The sequence below is a fragment of the Camponotus floridanus genome, unplaced genomic scaffold, assembly GCF_003227725.1.
Source record: "Camponotus floridanus strain SB8 unplaced genomic scaffold, Cflo_v7.5 scaffold5, whole genome shotgun sequence".
Classification (NCBI taxonomy): Eukaryota; Metazoa; Arthropoda; class Insecta; order Hymenoptera; family Formicidae; genus Camponotus; species Camponotus floridanus.
In genome coordinates, this window is record NW_020229658.1 from 899,572 (window position 1) to 923,080 (window position 23,509).

Sequence of the window (23,509 nt, forward strand, 5' to 3'; positions counted from 1 at the left end):
AAAACGAGCGATGCGTCGCGGTGCGCACGCGCGAGCGTGAAAGGAAGACGAAGAAGAGGGGGGGAGAGACGTGCGCGATCCGTGGCAGTGCACAACGTCGGTCAGTCGGTGCAGTCTGCGGTCGTCGACGGATGCGATTGACGCGAAGGACGTTGCGTGTGGGCTCGGCTCGGCTCGATTCGGCTCGTCTCGGCCCGTCTCGGCTCTCGATTCTCTTGCTCTCGCATCCGTTATGACGATATAGTGATCCAGTATCCACCAGGCGTGCTAGGCGCTCTTCGCGTCTCGGGTCTCGGGCTCGTCTCTCTTCTCCGGCGCAGAAAGTGAGAGAGAGAGAGAGAGGGAAAGGGGGGGAAGGAAAGAGACCGCGTTATATCGAACTTGGCGCACCCTTCGTCGGTTCGCGAAAAAAAGCCGAGAAAGGAAACGCGATGGAGTCGGTTTGACAGTCTCTCCGCTATTTTATATCTCGCTCTCCTTCGGGTCGGGCACTTCCTAGGTGTGTTCGCGCGCGCCATGTGCCGCGCCGTCACCATTCCGCGTGTGTCTCCTCCCTGCGGATCGTCGTCGCGAGGTGTCGCGTAGCCGTACGTCAGGTATCGGCCGAGTGCTTTATTCGTCGGTGCTTCTCCAAAAGTGTTGGTGCACGCGAGTGAAATTCAACGATTGCGCACTTTTCTCTCTCTCTCTTCTCGCCCTCGTATTTTTGTTCGGCTCGCGAGCCGTAGAGAGAGATAGCCGCCAGAGAAGGAGGAAGATAGAGAGATAGAGAGGGAGAAGAAGCAAGCGATAGATTCGCTCGTCGGTGTCCAGAGTATCGGCGAGCCCCGACAAGCAGCGGACAAGAGAGATAACGCGAGGGAGCGCGAGCGGCGTATATCAAGATGGCGCATAATTTGGCACCGAGCGTCAACTGCTCGCTCGACGACATTGACCTGAACGCTCTGAAGGTTCGTAAATACAGGGATTAATCCGCGACGCGACGTTTCGCGCGAGGCGAGGACGAGGAGTCGCGCAACCGCGTGCATCGCGTTGTCCCGGCGACCCCCGGTCCACCTGAACCCGGTCTGACTCCTCCTCTCGCCCCCTTCCTCCCCTCTTCCTTCGGACCCGCCTGGTGTCACGCGCGTCTTATTATACGTGGTGATTAACCTCGCGAGAACCGACCACAACGACGACGGTGACGATGAGAGGAAAAGCAGAGAGAGAGAGAGAGGAACGTTCTCCTTGAATTTTTTTCTCTCTTCCTGTTTTTCTCTCTCGCGTCATTAATGTCGCGTGGTCGAGACGTAAAGGTGGAAAAAATCGAGCGACGTTCTTGGTGCATTCGTGCACATCATCATTGACAATTAGCGATTGTCAGAGTCGATTCGATTGCATCAGTCTTGATATTTCTTGCAAATGATTATCGATTAATTTTTTTTGTAAAATCTATGTAAGAAGATTTATGTAAGACAATTTCATCTTATAAATTTATCTCGATGATATGTATACGAAATAAAGACTACGTCTAGCGATACTCGTTGACAATCTGACAGAGACGTCATCTCGTGAAAAATAAATTATTCCGTTTTTTTGTCTTAAAAAAGTAAATAATAGAGAAAATTGATTTTTTTTCTTCATTTCGAATATTAGCATAAAACTTTATTAAAAGCGTAAAATTAGAGTAGATGCAAAATTATCATTTAATTAGATACAAAATTGGAGGATAAAAAACGAATAGTTGGTCACATTGATTGAAAACGCATCAATTTCGTTTTGATACGTTGTGATTTATAAACATCGAATACTTTTGTCGAGTGTTACGCTTCGATTTGTATTTTTACGTCTATGATCTAATGTCACATTCAGTCGCAGTCTGCTTTTAAAATGGCTGACAATTATATTTTACTTTCGGGTCTCAAATTTGTCGCCAAAATAAATATTTATTTTACTAGATTTTGTATCTAAAGGAAAAATTTCTTTTATATAAGTATTTTTATTCAAAAATAGATTAAATCATCACGATATATTGATTCAAGATTTACAAGATAAACAACATCGATAAATGTACTCGAAAACTTATAGAAATATTATCTTTTTACTATTGATCACGCGTTAGACGATTGAAATCATGGAGAAACCTAATATCAGAGTTCATTGAATTATTATTCAAGTTTCACATATGTATATTCAATTATGATTTTTACATATGATTTTTATATGACTTTTCTCACTTTAATAAATAATTATCTTGTCGAAAAGTATCTGTCTCTTTTCAATACTATTTTATTTCTACTCATTTTATTCTTCCAGAGAAAATTTTGAAGTCAACTTTTAAACACTTTCACGCTAGTAATAATCGCAAAAATTTATCAAAACGATTCAGCAAACTCGATATTATTTTTCATGATGAAAAGTAGTGTTTATATGTTCCAAGTATTAATTAGTTATTTGTGTTTTAGGAGCCTGCTGGAATTTTTGAACTAATAGAAGTGGTCGGCAATGGAACCTATGGCCAAGTTTACAAAGTGAGTAACTTGAAAATTATTCGTCTCATTAAACTACTCAAATATAATACATATATTACATAATATTTAGTAGGAGATAATTTCATATTTATTTCTCTCATATAAGTATCAGTACATTTGATTATTTACTGGTTTTGCCACCTATGTCTGCGATTCGCTAATTATCGATTTCACGTTGGCGTGACGACCTTTTCTGTGATATTTTAAATTAATAAGTAGACATCAAAATGATAGGATAGAAGGAAGAAAATGCTGATAACGCGCGAATAATATCTCCGTGAGAAAGAGAACGTATCTAAGAATTTCGCGCATATCTAAATATTATTTCTGAGTAACAGTCTTGAAATTCTTTTAAATCTTTTTCTCGAATAAATAAATATATTTCATTAAGATTCACAATGATTTTGAAAATCACAATTATTTATTGTCACATTGATATCGATAAAAAGAATTTGCAACGTTAATTTTTCAAAAAAACTATCTTTCTAAAATTTCTTGGAATTATTAGAGAAAATATGGAGATACAAAATGTATTACATAAATAAAATTACGTGAAGTTATGATATTTTTTTAGAACATAATATTGACAAAATGATATCGAAAATTGATATCGATGTTTGGGCAACTGAGAATGCGTAAAAAATTTCTTTTGTCATACCCGTAAAATTTATATTCTATAATGCATAATATATTCTAAATCATTTCGCATATCTAAGGATCACGTGTGTAATTTTCATATCTATACATTAGTTATCGTATTTCCCGTTTGAGTAATCTATATAACTCTTATCTATCAGGACCTATACTTATACTACATGTCTGTTTTCCGTTTTAAGTACGTTATCGCGGGTCTCGTATCCGTTCTGTAGAAATCTATACTTGTGTACCACATTACTTGCGCGTGGGAAACTTTCATGTTTAAGGTGATACGTAGCGTGGCATTACGTTGCGTTCTCGCGATAGGTATACTCGTGTTCGTTTTACACCTCAGCATATAAACATAAGAAGGTTCCTTATGCTAAGAAGGCGCGATAAACGTTTTCTTGCGCTGTATCAAAAAAAAAAAAGATAATGATGTCTTCTTCATATCGAGAGCTGACTTACGATTGAATTAGCGAGTTCAGAAGCAAGCATCATGAATCACACAGCAGAAATGCTTACAAGAAATAAAAATTGCCTTTCTCCGTTTCTTATACGAGTTGTCTTTCGCGACAAGTTCCTTTCGTTCCAGTTTTATATCTTGCAGAAAATATCCAGACGGTTGATGTTATTGTCTCGTTCTTTCATGATAGACATATCACTTGGAATTGTAAATGCCTTCTTTCGCCTTTCAAACATACCTATCACAAAATAATTCAAACAATTTGGAAAATTATAAGAGAAAATAGCATATTTATAAAATTATACATGTGACAGAAAATGTATACTTTCTGTTGAAATATAGTTTGAAGATGTGGATAGTTTTGTGTGGGAAAAAGAGGAGAAAGAGACTTCTTCCTCACCTGTAACAAAGAACGATGATGATTCACTTCGAAAAAATTCTTCTTGACGAGCTGTGGTTGGGAGAATATCCCAATGTGATCGTATAAGAAAGAGAGAAATAGAAATAGCTTGAAAATTCCGCGACCGGAAGGATGCAAGGACGCAAGCACGTTATATATAATTTGTATTATTAACATACCTAGAAAAGAATGAGCTTTTATTTTAAATAGAGTTGACAGTCATTCAACGAAAAAAAAAAATAATAACCGAGTACAACCGAACTTATTGCTATAAATCATACATGCATAATCACATGTATTATTCATGCAGAGGGATTAAAATTTGAACAGAGAACGATGAGAGTTACATGTTACAATATGAAATATCTACAAATGCAAGTTCAAAAAACAAATAACACACAATTTATAAAAATTATTATATTTATATAAATTTATATAAATTATATTTATATTATTATATTTATATAAATTTATATAAATTATATTTATATTATTATATTTATATAAATTTATATAAATTATATTTATATTATTATATTTATATAAATTTATATAAATTATATTTATATTATTATATTTATATAAATATTATATAAATACTATTAAAAATTATTATATTAGTAAAAAAAACCTCAATTTATAATGCATTACATTTATATATAAATTTCAAAGTAGATTACGTTTGTATCGATGTCAAAATGGCAAGATTTAGACGCTAGGTCCTAGTATTATTAATTAATTTCGATAAACGGAAAATAATTTTTGTTATATATCGAAAAGAAATAAACGATAAAGACGATAATATAATATAATATAATATAATATAATATAATATATAAATATGGTGAAAAAGAAAGAGATAGAGAGAAAGAGAGAAATATTACCGATGGCAATTCTCCTCTCTCTTCCGCGAGAACGATATCAAAATGAAAGTTGTTCTGGCACAATTAATTAATTCACGTTATCCGCACCCAGACGATCCGGCTGCATTTATCGTGCTCGTTCGCCTCATTTGGTTCACTTTGACGATGACCGGTGGAGAAAATTCATACTCGGGTCTGGACGATCTGGGAAAAACAAAAGGGAAAAAGATTCGCACAGAAATTTTATAAACGCGCCTTCATCGGTCGCAAGATGCGTATCCCCTATTGCGTATCCCCTATTCGCATTCGCATCTCTCCTCCACCTTGTAGCACTTGTGCTCTTTAAACGCTTTACTTTCGGGCTATGCGGAGATAGAGAGAACGAGAGGGAAGCGGAGGACGAGGACGAGGACGATGACCCGTTGCCGATGACGGCACAAAATGAGCCGAACACGCACGCGTGTGCGTGAAAACTTGAATACGACGACGAATGTGATGCGCGCGCGCGCGCGCGTGATATCTTGCACACGAATCATCATACTATCTTAAGATTTATAAGAATCCAAAGATTGATAAGATTATATTAATTTAAAAAGAATCTGATTCAACGTTGATTAATCTTTTTCGTTGTTCCCCTTATTTCCGTTCACAGTTTTAGGCAAAATCTGGTTGAATCATACTGATTTTTTTCGTCATGCCACTAACCGCAGCAAAATAAATCCATTTGATTCAATTGGACACAGAAATAAAGAGATTTAAGTGCATTTTCGCTTCTCGCTAATTCTTTTATGAAATAAGAGGGAGATAAATTATTTAATTCTTATCAGAAAGTTGAAAAAAATTCTTTTATATGAAATGTAAAATATTTACTTAAATAAAAAAAAGATAGAGTTGAATAAAATACAATGAACATTGGAATGCAAGATTTATCGAGAACGAGAGTGAATCATAACGCTCACATGCATAGCAAATCGCAGATAAAGTTTACAATAATTGTATAAGTATTTGTACAATTTTATATGTTTTATCGCATATTCGATATTAGAGTTTATAATTAAACTTATCGTAAAGTTTATACGAACATTCTTCAAAAAAAAAATTGATGTTTTTTTAATTTCTTGATATTATATGTATGAATGTATGAGTTGAAATAACTTTGAGATTCTAAAATTTTTCAACATTAGGAAATATAATTAATATAAAATTTTGCACATTAGGTAATATTTAATATTTATATGAAAATAATAAATTGAACATATTTCTAAAGAATTATTAATTTTAACTTAATTAACGCACGTGCGGGTTAATAAATATGTCATACATATTGCATTGAGTTATTGGAGCAGTATCTAACAGAATGGAGAAATTCATGTTAAATTTTTCAAATGACATAGAGTAGTTTTTGACAAAAAAATAAAATTAATAAATTCATATTTCAAAACGTTGCAATAAATGTAACTACTTCTGTGAGAGCAGTCACAAAATATTTATAACATTTATATTCTTTCTCTTTCTCTCTCTCTTCTCTCTCTTTCGCTCTTTTTTATATAGATATATTTTATATATAAGTATATTTTATTTATATATTTTATGTATTTTATAAATATATGAATGCGAAGCATAGAAAAAAATGATGATACATGATATTGTTAGTTTAATTAAATAATCATTCTCTTTACTATATACATATGTATGATTTGATCGAATGCGTTTTACAATTCAAACGTCACTTCCGAGCAATTGATTCGTGCCACTTCAAGACTATTCAGGTAGATGATTTTCTTCATAAGTTTTTACTTGTTCGTGCTGACACAGGAATAATCGAGAAATGATTTTGTCTCATTTTCTTATTTATCAATATTTTAAGACATCGCATTTTTTTTAAATGTCACATTTATTAATGTATCGATAAACTGAATGCACACAGTGTGTTTATCATAGATTATATTTTTATCTTCCTATTATTTATTTTTCTTAACACTATCGGAGACCATCTGTTACTTATATTTCGAGAAAATAAGCTGCTATCGAAATAATGACAATCAATAATACTAGTGTAATGTTATAATTTGTCAGGTATTATCACTGTAAAAAATAGTTATCGTAATAACCGTTAATAGTTATCGTAATAACCGTCGTGTAACGTAATAATCGTTTAACTTAATTTTTCCTATTGAAACGTTGCCTGGTAGAAAAATGAATTCTACCAAAATAACAGAAGAAAGATTTTTTAAAGATTTTAAAAAATAAAATAACGTTTGAAGGAAACTCTTCTTTCTGCATCACGTGTCCTTCCTCGGCTTCTCACCTCGCTTAGAATCGAAAACTTTTAGGTCTATACGTCAAGTAACATTTACACGTAGGTGGAGATTCAGAGGCGTGCGAGAGTAAAATTTTTCGCCGAAGAGCGAGCGAGACCGTGTGGCCGACCCTCTTTGAGAAGATAGACGGTCGAGACGCGCATAGGTTGCGTTTGTATGCGTGCGGCTTTGTAGTTGAAAAAAGGCCGAAGGCGCATAAAAAGTGCGGTGACGCTTTTTTTCGCCACCCTGCTCGCTCTGTCTCTCAGCTGCTAGAGGGACAAAGAGAGAAAATGAGATGCTTATAACGATGCGGGGGATGCGTTTTGTTTCGCGCCAATTGCAGCATGTGCGTCATTCTCTTTTAATAATCCATTCAATGTTCAACTACCGTAGGTGGTTGTTTTATCGATAGGTTAAACGATGAGGGAGTCGATACTGCTTAATTTGCGCGAATAAGTAATAGCGTGTTATGGAGAGGATATTTATAGCCGATGATTAACTTTATAGGAGATAAGTTTTCGTACAAGCCCGTACCCCGCATCATCTCGGTGCTTCGGGGTCTTAGATGTTTAACGAATGATAATGACAATGCGCTTTTCTGCTCCGCAGGGTCGACACACCAAGACCGGTCAGCTGGCGGCTATCAAGGTCATGGACGTCACGGAGGCAAGTATTCGGTTGCGCAGCTTAATTACTTTCTCACTTCGCGAGGTTCACAATGTTACGGCACTTTGTTTCACTTCACCATTGAAAAGTTAGAATTGCGGTCGCGAGATCGGTTTCTCGGAAATACGAAGAGTTTCCCGCGAGAGTAAAATATGATGCAGTCATTCCGTAGTGTACGAGATTCTGTTACGCGAAATTTACGGATCTCGGGAAAGATTCCTTTCAATTTTGGAAAAGAGATGTAATGTCGGCGTCTTGCAACCGCAGATAGATAAGTTTCTATCAGTATGAAGGAAACGCATAAAAGGCTACACGATATACGAAACGATTCTAGAGAATCATTATCATACCGATAGAAGACAAAGACCATTTCTATGAATTTATGAGTGATAGAGATTTGATGATTCGACATTTTTCAGAATTTAGAATTAGTTATGTAACCAGGCAGATATATATATATATATGTCTTAGTAATGCTTTTTTCGCCTAAAATTATTGCAAATTATTGTTTATTTTCTAAAATTATTCTTTATTTTCTAAATTGACATATCTGTTTCTGAATTTTAAATAAAATATTGAATAAAATGAACAATTAGATATTTAATTAAATATTTGCAATCGTCTAATACTCGAATAAGTTATTTGCGCAATGAAATTATTTTTTTTTATCATCTTCATTAATTTAATTTATGAAGGGATCATTTTACAATTGCGATACGATCATCTCATAGCGATATATTTGTGTAATGGAATATTCCTGATAAACAGGAAGGAGAGAGGGTGGAGAGTTTTCTTTCGTTCTCTTGTTCTATTTATACCTACAGCAAAGAAATTAAGAGATGTTATAATATTATCATTACTATATTGCACTCGTAAACATTTTTTTCATATAAATTGACGGATGCTAAATCGGAATTCAGCGATATAATTATCTTTCACTTCTCTTTGCGAGTGCCCTCTTTTCTTTTCTCTCACGTAACGCACGAGTTAAACCTCGACTCTACTTACCTACTTAACGAGAACGTTAGATTGCTTTTCTAGATAACTGAAAGAAATTTTCTCATTCTGATTTTATCTCGTAGTATAGTATGATCTATCTGTCTTTCGATGATTGTATTATAAATTTTATTCTTATGTTACAATATTTTCATCTTCTCATAATTATTATGTATATAAATAGCTTGAATTTATAATTGAATATGGTTTTTAAATAATCATACAGATATAACAAGTAGAACGGATTAGAGATGCAAATTTCCGACTTAATAACTTGTAAAATCCTCTACTAGTCTTCTAAAGATCGTGCAATTTTTTAATAAATTGTTTATCGTTTTAGGATGAAGAGGAGGAAATTAAGTTAGAAATAAATGTACTCAAGCGGGTAAGTGTGTATAAATATCATAAAATATTTAATACAAATCAGAGGGAATAATTTAATACAAATGAGTTTTCTTTCATTTCAGTATTCAAATCATAGAAATATAGCTACATATTACGGTGCCTTCGTAAAGAAGTCATCACCCGGCAAAGACGATCAATTATGGCTGGTTATGGAATATTGTGGAGCTGGCTCCGTGACGGATCTTGTCAAGTCAACAAAGGGTCAAAGCTTGAAAGAAGAGTGGATAGCCTATATCTCGCGAGAAATACTGAGAGGACTTAGTTATCTTCATAGCAATAAAGTCATCCATAGGGACATTAAGGGGCAAAATGTTTTGTTGACTGACAATGCGGAAGTCAAACTTGGTAAAGTCGATTTGAATATAAATTGTTAGGTTGAAATGCAAAAGATTCATATTGTATTCCTAAAATAAAAATAAAAGTAAAATATTACATAGTTTTAAAATATTTCTATTGACATTTTCTCAATTTCTCGTTCACGTTTTTTCTTTAAAAAAGAAAACAATATATATTCTTTTTAAAAAGATTAAATCAATTACTTTATTTTTAAAATAAAATTTAAAAAATGAAGCTTTTGCACAAACTTAATATTTGTTATGTGACATATTTCATTTTGACATAGTAATTATATTATCATATCCTCTTTTAGTTGATTTCGGCGTTAGTGCACAATTGGACAGAACGATAGGTAGAAGAAATACATTTATTGGTACACCTTACTGGATGGCACCAGAAGTTATTGCTTGTGACGAAAATCCAGACGCCACTTACGACAATAGAAGCGACCTTTGGTCGCTCGGAATTACCGCTTTAGAGATGGCTGAATCACAACCTCCACTCTGCGATCTGCATCCCATGAGAGTGAGTTTTTTTTTTACTAATTTTGATGATTAAACTTATTTTTACATAGTAAAAGATATTCTCATATTTAAAATTATGTCACTATATATGATCATATATTGTTAAACAGGCCTTATTTCTGATTCCTCGTAATCCACCGCCGCGGCTCAAGTCGAAGAAGTGGGCCAAAAAGTTTCATGGATTCATTGAAACGGTGCTAGTTAAGGATTACCATCAAAGACCTTATACGGAACAACTCCTCAAACATCCATTTATACGGGACCAACCTACGGAAAGACAAGTCAGAATACAGCTTAAAGATCACATTGATCGCTGTAAAAAGCGTAAACAGGAGAAAGGTACGAAAATTAGTAGCAAAATTCTTTTTGAAACTTGTTTAGAGTACAGTGCGCGTTGTCATATGTTCATTACTCATTACAGAAAGAGATGACTATCGATATAGCGGTAGTGAAAATGAAGAAGACGAGCCAGCGTTGGCAGGCGAACCATCATCCATAGTTCAGGCACCTGGAGGTGACACATTGCGCCGTAATTTCCAACAAATTCAGGAAGGCAGGACTTTGACGCAGGATGTACCTCCTCAAGCACCCGCTGCTAAAGAAAAACCAGGAAACAGATCTCAGAGAGAGGTACCAGAACCTGGACCGCCCGCAAGACCCGCTATACCGCACAGACTTATAGGTATGATTTATAAAATAATTTATATAAGTCGATAGTATGTTATTGAGAAAAAATTTTAATATATGATCACAATTGATGATATAATATATGATTAAGATAATTTATGAATTAAGATAATTTATTTCAATTGAGCAATTTATTGTTGAGGAGTTAATTAAAACAATTTTTATAATGTTACGCTTTTCGCTTGTTTCTTATTATATTAGGTAGTTGTCAATTATTTTGTATTTATAATTTGCCTATAATTTTAATATTAATTTCTAATTGTTCTTAATACTTTATTGGAGTATTTATAAGGTCTTTGCATTATTAACATGAGCATAATTACGAATAGTGGTACCAGATCCGCAACCTCCCTCTCGTCCATTACCTCCGACACCTAGGGATGATCCTCGGCAACCGCACAAAGTATCTACACCGCCTTCTAATCACCAGACACCTACTGGAGGAGGAGGTAGTGGAGGATCCGGAGGACAGCCTGCGCCTCAAAGGAACAGTGTTTTTAAACCTATGGTAAGTTTTTGTGAATAAATTTGTCTTATCCTCCGACCTTTCTTAATTATCCAAGCCAATTGTCCCTTCTTTCCATTACACTTTGCAAATAAGAATTATCATATAAATAGACAAAATATATAGATGACCAGATCTGTAGAAAGGCATATGCTGTCGTTTCCTTTTCTTTGCAGTTCTTTGCCTTAAATTTATATTTATCTCTCGATACAAGTATATATTTTCTATATAAACGCATAGCTCACACTTTATATGTCCCTTTTTCTATATACTTGCGATATATTATATATTTTTATCGTATCCATTGCACGCGTTCTACTTCGCCTATTGCGTAATGTCATTGGCATACACGCTGATGCGTTCTATTATATATACACAAGTACACAAAAGCGCTCCTGGCACTTGAATTTGGAATGTATTTGGTTTTTATTTCTTTTCTATGTTCACACCTACCGTAGCTGCCACCGAAGAAACCAGAGGTAAGATAACACGCACACTTTATCTCTCTTTCTCTCTTATGTATTAACAACTCGCTTTCCTGCAAATGCTTGCAGATAATTTAATAATAATCAATCAGTGCAAGGATTAATGTATTTATTTGACTTAAAAATACATTCTTAATTATTTCATTGATAAATTTATGAAAATTAGAGAGAAATATTTATTTTAATACTATTATTTATTACTAGCATCTCCTTCTTAAAATGGAATATTTATATAAATATTATTTGATTTATCTATAAATCTAATTTTTAATGGAAATTACATATAAATAATAAATAGAATTCTGTGTAAGATAATATATATTATAACTAAGGATAATTCTAGTTAATCCATTTCTTTAGAATTTTTTAGAATAAGTTTATTTCCGCAGTAAAATAAAAAATAGATTCTATAGATTTATCAATATTTAAACTAAATATTTACGCATACAATACTCTGGGATTTATAGAGAATGCACTGATTAATTATTAAATTTGTCTGTTTTATAATAACAAATGTCTATCCTTCTAATGTTCCTTTGCTTGATCCACCATTTGCATTGTCCCATATTAGGCTTTTAGATTCATCGTTTAATTGAATTTTCTTGTCAGATTATACATATATTGTATATATTGAGATTTATATACACAATACGTTGGTTGGTGTTTTGTGAAATAATAATGACTTTGTTACTGCATTGTTAAAATATATATATGAGCATAACATGTATGTTTAATTGCATATGATTAAAGTAAAGCAACAATTTGATTAGTTTACGTTTAACAATCGATATATAAAAGAAAATAGAAAGAATATCTGAATAATTCTCTTAAATTTGAAGATGAAAAGATGTTACAAACATAATTGTATAATTTGAAGAAACAAATATGATACAGAAAGAATTTTTTCTTTAATATATTTTTGGAGTTTTTAAGATTAATGTAATATTATTAAATATATTCTCACGTTTTATATTTTATTATTATCATAAAATATCACTCTCTCATCTTTTAAATGGCAGATGCTATAATGTGAATATAAAAATTGACTATTGTTAATGAATATAAAGATTGAGTATATTGTTAATTTATCCATTGAAAATGGAAAATTGAAATTATTAACTTATTACTTTAGCTTTGATTTACTTTAAGAAATTGTAGTTTAATATAATATGTTTTATTAAACGTGTTGCGTTTAGGCTGGTTATACATATACAGGATGATTCTGAAATACTTTGGAAGAGTATTCTATTCATTTTAAGAACAAAAAAATGATAAAGTAATGACTTATTTTCTTTTTTAATTAAGCTGTTTCCTCATGATAAAATTTTATAAAAGACAATTTAGCAAGTTTTGACACACAAAACTTACTGAAACTAATAATGCGATATATAATAATGAAATAAATTATCTCTGTTCGTAAGCGCGTTTGAACACATAGATAATGATTATTAATGCCAGCAACTTTCAGATGCCTTTTCTTCTTAACACGAATAAAACATGCTTCTATAAAGTACAGCCATCTATTTCGGAATTATCCTGTTAAAGTTTTTATTTGAGCGTCGATAGTATTTCACGCTTATAAATATATAACTTTATGTTCCCTTCGACATTCTCCTCGCCTTTCTGTCTTGTTTGCCTGCTCGATAATGGCTTCTAGCAAAAGATTCACAAAGGTCTCGGAACAGTGACTAACGGGGTTGTGCGTGTATGCGTGTGGGTGGTAGGACATGGAGATACTGGCTGCTCAACTCATCGAGCTTGGTGTGTCACAGGGCCCCGAGGCCCCGCCAAGGCCAAACAGGCAACATAAGGGCCTTGCAGCCTCGTCTACGTCGAATTCAGTGCAACCTGCAAGTGGTAACGATCAGAACAACAAACAGATGCCGCAATCTTCCAGTATACTTGATCAAGTAAGCGATTGGAGCCACGATTGTTGTGACAACGATTGATATTTCGGCAGCAAAAATTTACTATGTCTGCATCCACCCTTTTCCCTTGTTGTTACATTTCTTTTCTTTCTACTTTTCATTGCGCGAGAGACACATTAACATCGCTTTGCGTCTAGTGAGTCTTTGAGGTAAAAAGTATACAAAGAAAGATGCAGAGAAATTAATGTCACACGAGTGCGAAAATGACGCTCTAAAAGTGATATATCATTTTCTGTCGTTCTAGGCCCTGTCGATCGAGAGTGATAGCGATGACGATCTCGAAGATGCTGGAGGAAATAACTTGAGAAACGATGGTACATTGCTGGCTAGCGATCCGCCAAAGCCGCTGTAAGTAAAAAGATTTCATAAATTAACCTTCAATCGATCATTATAACAGTTATAATAAATCTTTTATTTGGAAATATTTTGTAAAGAATATCGCTCGCTATGTTAAAAGTCCACTATCATCTAATTAAACACATACGTAATTAACATGTATTAATTCAATAACTCTAATGAAAAGTATTGTGAGTGCAATAATTTATTATACGAATAATGTACAATTTTTCAAATTTGTTTGTATATATTAGTATTTTTTTGAAATTAGAACTGAAAGAAATTACATTTAAGTTAATATGCGAAGCTTTATTTTTTCGAAAAGATGTAATTTTTATAATAATGCACTTGATTTTCGAAAACGATTACAAGACACTTTCTAAAATTGCAGTTACAATACTTTTTATTTTCACCATAAAGTTATTCCTAATAAGAGACGAGTAATGAACAATAATCATACGATATCATACAAAGCTAGTTCTTTAACGCTTTTATTACAATATAATATAATAACTAGAATAGAACGTGATTGCGGTGTATCGTATTAATCTTACTAATGTCATTTCGTTTCATCTTCCATCATGCCTACCCTACGCTTCGACATTTCGTGTCATATGGTCGTCTTGGTCGCCTCGTCCCGTCTCGCCTCGCCTTACAACATCGACAACGCATTACGTGTGCTTCATCCGTTGTTACATCGTTCCGCTGTAATCTCTAATTCTACTGCTGCAGTCCTGAATTTTCTCCTTTCAGACCGTCGTCCGATTCATCGTCGTCGTCTTCACATAATGCCCAAAATTCTCACCATGAAGATAAGCCAAAAGGTAGCTACTTTCAAGAAGCACTACTAATGACACACTGCGCGATTGATTCAACATTCGTGTTTTATCTAATCTTTATAGGAGGAGCACCCAATCGTCCACTTCCGCCAACCCCCGATGAAGAAGAATCGGGCGATCGTACGCTAGTCATGAAACGAGTGAGTACTTTTCCCTTCAAGATTGCGATGCAGGTTAAAAATATTACAATACTTATATTTTTTATGTATCTTCCATTCGGATATATTTCGTTTCGGGGTATATCGTTGAAGTTTCCATATAACGTTGTTATGTAACTTGTACAATACTTGTGTATAATCACGTTTTAGTAGTTTGCGTAAAACAGTCGATTGTATTTCCTTTCTCATCAAAGTTAATATTCGATAAGTATCATAATTACATTAATTAAACAACATTATTCGCTTCAAAATCTTTATTAACGCGAGACTGAAAGATCAGACTTGACGGAGAAAAGGAAACATGAGCGATTGTGATGCATATCTGTCTTTTTTTTCTTTTTTTTGCAATATGTACGTACGTTAACTGAGAGATAATCGGGACTAATTCAATGGTATTGTCCGCTCCCTTCATTGTTTCGCTCCATGTACTCGTCAGGACTGGACTTTATATATTACAAGCCAGCATTATACGGTGCATCTACCGTGCACTGCCTTGTGTCTGTACTTTTGCCGCTGTCGTACGATACACCATGCACATTTATATGACCGATCAACACATACGTTGCTACAGACAGACTATATTGTTACGGTAGTGAAACTGCAACGGATGCATCGCATTATCATCATTATTATTTTTTATAAATCTTTTGTTACATGCATAATCCTACATTTAATCTTGAAACTTTTATCATTCATTTTCACATAGCTTACTCATAACTTCACTACCGTGACAAAGATGGTCGGATTTTTACTACATTATATCACTACACTTCACCACCATTCACTGACAGTCATCGTTTCACGATGTTATTATCGCACGCATTTTTTTTCTTGTTTTTTTTCTCTGTCACCGTACCATTATCTTCGCCATCGTACGCGCACTCTAGAAACTTAGTCAGATGTCAGACGATCGTGCAACGGCTAGCGGCAACCGACGTTCAGAAATAGACGAGCAGCTCCTCCTGAAGGAGTGGGATTTCACCCGCTTCTTTCAGGGTTTTAACGAAAAGTTGGATAAAATGAAACAGGAGCATCAACAAGAAGCGGCCGGCCAAGCGAGCAAGTCTACCGGATCCAATGAGGATCGCTCTTCTTCGTCTAACGAAAGAACGCTCAAGAGACAGGAGCAGTTGGCCCGAAGAAAACACGAGCAGCATCACCAAAAGCAACATCAATTGAAGCCGGTTCACAGGCGACAGGAGAGCGACTCGAAACTGGGCAACGCGTCCAACGCCTTCACCCGCGCATTTCGTCGCGAAAACTCAGATTTTTTCCCGTCCGCGAGACACTCGGCATACTTGAAATCGTCGGACTCATCCCAGAGGTCTAGTATATTCGCTAGCGGTAATCGACGCGGAAGCGAGATGAGTGTTGCCGGTATTATCGGTAAGAAGGGTAGCGGTGGCGGTGGCCTCAACTCCGGAGAGCCGATTCTAACGGATTTCTCGTTGAATCGCGAGGGGCCCCAGAGACCTAGGAGAGAAAAGACCGAGAGCGAGATTGTCTTCGGTAATAGGCACGAAGCGAGAAGGTTCGATTTCGGACGCGATAAAGACGAGAACGCAAGAAGACGCAGTTGTAGACCCTCGGATGCTACGGCCTCTGCCGTAGTCGACGATGCGGGAACGATTAAGTCCACGGCCAGTACGACGGCCAGCGAGTACAGCCCCATTGTCACCCAGGTCAGTCCCCTAAGCGAGTCCTGCGAGCCCCCTCGAATTTCGCGAAATAACTTCGCGAGCCCTTCCTGCCTGTGTGCTTGCCTGAAATTACCCCTCTTATCACCTTGTCGAGATTTTTCTGCCTGTTATCTTCCCTCGTCCATCCCCAAAAATGTATCTTCAAAGTGTCTATCGAGTCTATCTCGTTTATCATATTCTTCTTCGTCAATTACAATTGTTGTATTGTTTATTTGTAAAAAAAATATCAGCAAGATTATATTTAATTAATTAACGAAATTGCCTACGCTCGTAGACACTTCGATTCTTTACACTTTCTCCCGAGACCATCGTGACTGATTTTTCGACATCCAACGGCATAACCAATCACATAGAAAGCTAGTAAATCAGCTACGCTCGACTTTTAGGCGCATTTATTTTTCCTGTTTCACCATTCAGTTACACAAAGTTTGTCAAATCAATAGTAGCGATACATTATTAATTACTAGTGCTCTCTATCACATTAGCAGTATTAATACAATCTCATATTTCGATTAGACTTTTCGTCATTTTCACTTAAAAGCGACATATCGGAAGATCATTGAAGCGCAACGTTAAATTATCGTTAATACGTTAAACCGTCTCTATTACTAATTTCATTATTACTACTATTACTATTCCTGTTATATCTTTAATAACACTCCTGTTACTGCTATTACTACCACTACTGTTAGTGTTCTACTACTATTAGTTCCTATTGTTACACCTAAGGACATGGGGGAGAGTCTCGCTGGGAGAGATGCTGCTGATTTAATAACCCTCTTCACTTTTTCCTCTGCTCTTTATCAATAAGGAGGCTTTTTGCAAATGTGTCGTATTTGCCGAGTAGCGTTAATGCGCGTTTCATTTGAATTCACATTCATCGTGGTACAATGTTTCACCTAATGTAAACTTCTGATGCTTTATTTTTTTAATGAAACATGGTTGTGGGATTTTTCGTAGGATTATTAACGAGCGACAAATCAAAAGAGAGATGTCGAATTATTAATTGCTACTCCGTAAATCAGAACTCCTCCGTCTTCCATTCATCGCTGTATCCTTGCTCCCGGCAAATGAGCCTCGTCCTCTACTGTTTGAGTGATGCGTACTGTGCTATGCAGAAAAACGACAAACATCTACGGCGACGAAATCTGGGACTGAACTGAGGATTAACCGCATGGAATTTCTTCGGGATACTCGACAACACGTCGTTACCATCAGCGCAACGACACGTCGCGGGATTCGGCAAAAAAAAAAAGAACGCATCAAAATTCGTGATGGTGAATCACGAAGACTATTTCCCCGGATTATGTTAACGTATTTCTAATATTTTTTTTTACGTAAAAAAAATATTTCTGTCGTTTTCTGTCGCGGATCTATTTTGACATCCTAACCGTTACTAATAAATAATCGAAAGTGCGGTTTAAAAAAAAAATAAAACGTTTCTCTCGATAAAATTCTTCTCAGAGCATAATATTTCAATTGAAGTATTTTTTGCATAGAAAATATCATGACGTTAATATGTCTTTCTTGTTGAGACATAAGCTGAGAAATTCAATTCTTATATTTATTATACCTCGAGCTTTAGATATGCCTCCAAGTTTTATTTAATACCACTTGTGTAATTGTATGTATTTAATCGTGACATGATGTTCGTAAAGATTGCATTAACATTTTATAAATCTAAATTCTGACGTTTACACGTTCTAAGCCGATATCTTTTAATAACCGTTTAATAATTTTATACTCATTCGTATAATCGAGGATCCTGTATTTTAAAATTAATCTTTTGATTTTTATTTTTTTGTTAAAAAACGACTAACGTATGAACCTATTAATTGAATCTTGAACGATATAAAAAATAATCGTTAACAATAGAATAGATTTTAACTTTATTGTCTCTCTTTATGTACATTAATATATAAATTACTAAAATGCTATTTAAAATACTAAAAAGACTAATATTGCAATAGCCATGTTCTTTTGCGTATTAATTTATCAGAAATTTTATTATTCGAGCCAAATCTTTGCATCCTAAGAATGAGAAAGTTAAAAGATAGAAAGAATAAAAAAACAGAAAGGAATTGAAAGAAAAGGACAGATTCGAAAAATCGTGAGAATAATATTAATAACGATCAACAATCGCGCGCGACCTGGCGTGTATGTGTTTCCTGAATGTGTGTTTGACATTAACGCAATTTCTAATATTTTCTGCATGGTTCTGACCACGAAAGAGATTAAGCAAGCAAGAAAGAAAGAGACAATGACTGTTCCGAAACAATGATCGAATATTAGGAGAAGAGGAAAATTTCAGGCAGATAGAACGATAAATCTCAGAGAAATGAAGCGATTGAGATTAAAATATAGAGTGACGATGGATCATTTTATAAACGTCGTACGAGGCCATGACTGTTATCACGAGCACCGTCTTGCATGACGCTTGCAGTAATAAACAAATGTTGTGCCCAAACTGGATGCGTGCGTGAACAGCAATCATCTCATGTACTCGTGTTGTAGCACGTGCTAAGCATGCTTTATTTCGTCTTACATGTGTCCTTTCGGCATGATAGCGATTTTATGTTTACTCTCATCGTCGTCTCATCGAGATTAACGTGCGTTAGAGAAAGGCTGAGATACATATTGAATTAAGATACCCTTTCTTACGCTCGTTAACTATAAGAAAATTGAGTGTAACGCGATTATTGCATTAATATCGTACAATTTCCAAGCGAAAGCAATAGCTGCATTCAATTTTGCGGTTATTAGCTATTTTCTCTCTAGTGTAAGTCTAATTTTGATGTGGTAGAAGCACAAGAAATGGTAAACTAATTCGTGCAACTATATATATGCATATACATATAGTTATTATTTTTATAATCTATTTATAGTCTATTATTTACGCGTATGTCTTTAATTTTTGATTGCTATTGTAACTTTATACACTTTGTCGAGATTATGTAACGTGATTGTAAAGTTTACATTTTTATTGAATTTGATATATAATGTGTCAGCTGTTTTAGAATAATTTATATATTACAATATCTCTGATATATATATGTCTCTACATGTCGTCGTAAAAAGACTAATGTAAAACATTCAGTGAATTGATAATATGTCATTTAATGAGATTGAGTTTATGTAGCAACTAGATATGATCGATTAGCTAATTGACAATTCGCATAACTGCGTTTTTCTTCTACATATTTTGCATTACACATATTGATCAATAACACATATATGTCTGTACAAGAGTCGTACAACTTGTTGCGTTATTATTCAGAAAACAAATTAATCTCATTAATTCATTATTTATTAACTCATAATTTTTTTTATGTGCATTGTCGATGTAAGTTTCTAAACATCATTTCGCTCTGTGTTTCTCTTTTTATTTTTGTTTTTTATAGCTTTTATTTTTTTCTGTCTTTGTTCTTTGCCGTTTTCGTTCTCTTTCTGCTCTTTTATTGTTTTTGCTTGCCTTTTCGCTTTTCCGTGATATAATCTGCACTTTCATACGTAATTTCATTATCCTTCATATCATCGACATTACTTCCCTTCTAATCCTTGTTTCTCTTACTATTCTATTCCTCTAATCAGCGTAATTCTTTGTCTTATGTCTATATCGCAGTATCGAGATCTGAATCCATAAATATGATGAATTAAAAACTAATTTCCTTTAAAGTTCAATATCTCAATTTTATATATGGTGTAAAAAATGGAATATAAAGAAAGGGAATTTCGCGCAGGGAACAATGTAAAACAGATATTCAGGTGCCGATCTCAAGCCTTCTCTTTATCTCGTCCGCTTTTCCTTTCAGTCGTTGTCTCGATTATCTCATATTAAATGGAAAATCGCTGATTTACAGAATCGCGAGGGTGATCGTTCCAGAGGCGGAGGTGATTTCCAGAGATCAGATTCGTCCCCAGGCTCGCGACCCAGTTCGGTTTTACCGGATCTCTTGACTTCCTCACCAGGTCAACGACAGGACAAGTCGACTAGCGAAGAGGTCAGATTCATCTGTCTATATGTATCCCATGTTCTCTGTCCTCTATATCGATCTATGCGCGCACTCGTATACATTCGTGCATCTCTTTCGATGTATTATACAGAATGTGGATCAATAATAATACATTATTAACGAAAAAATTCGAAAAGAGCCGACAATTTTTGTCGAAAATTAAATATTCAAAATTCACGCAAAATTCACTTTCCACGTACGAGTGCGCGCACGTGCATCATCAAATTTTCAAACAATTTATTTTTATATATATATATATTTCCATCTTATTATACACAAAATTTATATGTTTCTCGTCGAGACTTGTGAGTCTTGTGAGCGATGTGACGTAACAACGTCGTACAATGATTGATAAAGAGATCTTAGATGACTAGCATTTCGTTCAGTAGCAATAATAAGAATGCTTTTTCCGTGTTATCGAATTGTCCGAAAAGTAATGCTTTTTGATTGAATTAAGAGAAACGTTCTTATACTGTGTATATTTATCTCACATCGATTATTCTAAGCATACGTCGCAAAATAGGTACGTAGCGCGTTGGTACTGTGTTCTTACCCGCAAACCTATGATTCGATATATTATTTAGACTTCGCCCAGGCTTCTCGTGAACAGAGAGACTAGTGGCAACGACGGTAAAACGATACAGTTTGCAGAAGAAGTTTGCTCGACGTTTGCTTCGATACTTTTTAATTCCGAATACGTGGAGTCAACTGAATCGCGCGCGTCATTTCCATATATTTATATATATTATTTAAGTTTGTGAGGGTTTGCGTACACAGGAGGCGGCTTATGCTTTGTGTCAGTGTCTTGTTAATTGTTCGTGATAGCCTACAAAGTGCATTTTGTTAACTATACGTATCTCGATCTGTTACTTCATTCCTTTAAGTTGCATTCTTATTTCATTATGAACTTTAGCAATTGGTATATAGATATTTCGACGATTTTTTATTTTACATTATTTTTTTCTTATGTGCATAAACAAAATTATCGTACACGAAGGTACAATATTAGCAGAGGCTGAACAAAATTCCGCGAGTTTGACTTTAGCGGAGATTCTCAAAAGACATTATTCGATTCGATTTCTAGAGTTGCTCTAGAGTTCGCATATTTCCTACTATGCTCTTGATAAAAAAAATGATAAAAAAAGAAAGAGAGAGAGTGAAAGTTACCACTAGTCTAGTAACGGTTCGCATTTTTGCGTACGCATCTCTTTACTCGAATCTCTCATCAGGATCAATATCGGAAAAGCCTTTGCGATTCAACGGCTCGTACATCCCCAATTCGTTGCCGTAAGAATCGTACGCGGTAGTTTCGTTTACCCCAACACCCCTAAATATGTTCTTTTATCTTACATTTCTCGATTAATCAGATATTTCCTCGCAAGCGTGATTCTTCGTCGTTCGTATCCTGATCTTAGATAATTAGTGTTTCTGTAGGAAGAAAAAAAAAAGATATATATCAGTTACGTCGAAGAGTAATATATATCCCGATTATATACGGATGTTAGAGCACTGTATCTCTCTTATTGGCAATCCACGTGCAAGAAGAGACGTGAAAGTCGCAAAAGTGAGTTAATCGGGCCTCCTTAAATGGAATTTTTTTTTCTTTCTTTTTTATTACGGTCACGCTTTGATCGGTAGAATCGTAGGCCACACGCCATGTCTCTGTTTCACGTGCGATCTCCCTATAAGCGATCAATTATACGGTTGTCAGCGTGACTAATTCAGGATTATGTTGTGTGTTGTGGGACACGCGGGAGCTCTAACCCGAAGGGCAGGGCCCTCTACTGACCATTCCAATCCCAATACTAATTACAATGTAAGTATCTCTATTCATCCATTTACGCAATTTCAACATTGTTCCCCCTCCCCTCGTCTCCGCCCTCGCGTTTGCGCGAGGGATGGAGACGGAGGGGAGACAAGGGCATATACTCGTGTTACTTTGCTCTCGATCATTGATCTTTTTCATTATGCACACCGCGAGATGAATGCCAGTTTTTGTACGCGGGTCGTTTTATCCTCTTTTTGTTGTTGGTTTGTGGGATCCTCTATTCTCTTGATTCTTGATATGTCACATGGTATATAAACGACGACATTTCTAACACGACCGTCGCGGCCACCGTTGCTTTTTGTTCTCACATCTCTCTCTTCCTTCTATCCTTTCTCTGGATTTTGTTTCTCATTCGTGAAACGTGCGTGGCAAACGTGTGCGAGATGTATCGCGCGTTTCACGATGTTTACGAGTGTTTCATTCTCGTTGAGTGTGTTCGAGAATAACGACGCGACGCGATAATAAATAAGCTAATAATTGTGTGGGTGTGTGTGTCATTAAACACAGAGTTTGCTAGCTTTGAATCTGCTTATCAAATGCATCCTCCCCGACATTATGGGTTTCGTCATCATTGCGAGCGCCTGTACCTTTTTAATTTCATGTTACTTTAGCGTACGAAAGCTTTAACTTTACGAACGAGGTAATATCTGTCTGTGGAAGAATGCTATGTAGATATCGCATATTTGACTCGACTGATTTGTTCTCTCTCTCGACTTCCTCGTTTATCCTTTGCATGTGTTCTTTTTATTTTCACTATCGAAACCTTTACTTTCTCGCGATTATATCTTTCTGCCAGTAGTGTTTTCGGGTTTATTTGGTTTGGATGACATTTTCTGGGACTTTAGCATCCTTTTTGTGTGCAAAGTAGAATTTTTTACTGTGTCATTTGACGCGTTTCGCCCGGGATCTCTTAAACGGCAGAGTA

The 23,509-nt window shown here is 35.2% G+C and overlaps 1 protein-coding gene across 14 annotated transcripts in view; it reads left to right on the forward strand.

Moving 5' to 3' along the window:
- The window catches only part of LOC105258630 (mitogen-activated protein kinase kinase kinase kinase 4), a 28,957-nt gene continuing 5,448 nt past the window's right edge, over nt 1-23,509 (forward strand). For 2 of the 14 annotated variants that reach the window (XM_011269994.3, XM_011270010.3), the window contains exons 1-16: nt 1-950; nt 2,445-2,510; nt 7,788-7,844; nt 9,181-9,225; nt 9,308-9,590; nt 9,895-10,106; nt 10,216-10,444; nt 10,527-10,787; nt 11,122-11,300; nt 11,756-11,776; nt 13,507-13,692; nt 13,955-14,058; nt 14,779-14,870; nt 14,949-15,025; nt 15,931-16,725; nt 20,604-20,744. In XM_011269994.3, coding sequence (XP_011268296.1) covers nt 885-950; nt 2,445-2,510; nt 7,788-7,844; nt 9,181-9,225; nt 9,308-9,590; nt 9,895-10,106; nt 10,216-10,444; nt 10,527-10,787; nt 11,122-11,300; nt 11,756-11,776; nt 13,507-13,692; nt 13,955-14,058; nt 14,779-14,870; nt 14,949-15,025; nt 15,931-16,725; nt 20,604-20,744 — 2,814 coding nt within the window. In that variant the 5' untranslated portion in view covers nt 1-884. The remainder of the gene's footprint in view (nt 951-2,444; nt 2,511-7,787; nt 7,845-9,180; nt 9,226-9,307; nt 9,591-9,894; nt 10,107-10,215; nt 10,445-10,526; nt 10,788-11,121; nt 11,301-11,755; nt 11,777-13,506; nt 13,693-13,954; nt 14,059-14,778; nt 14,871-14,948; nt 15,026-15,930; nt 16,726-20,603; nt 20,745-23,509) is intronic. The other 12 variants (XM_011270070.3, XM_025412382.1, XM_011270030.3 and 9 more) reach the window with 11 other exon arrangements.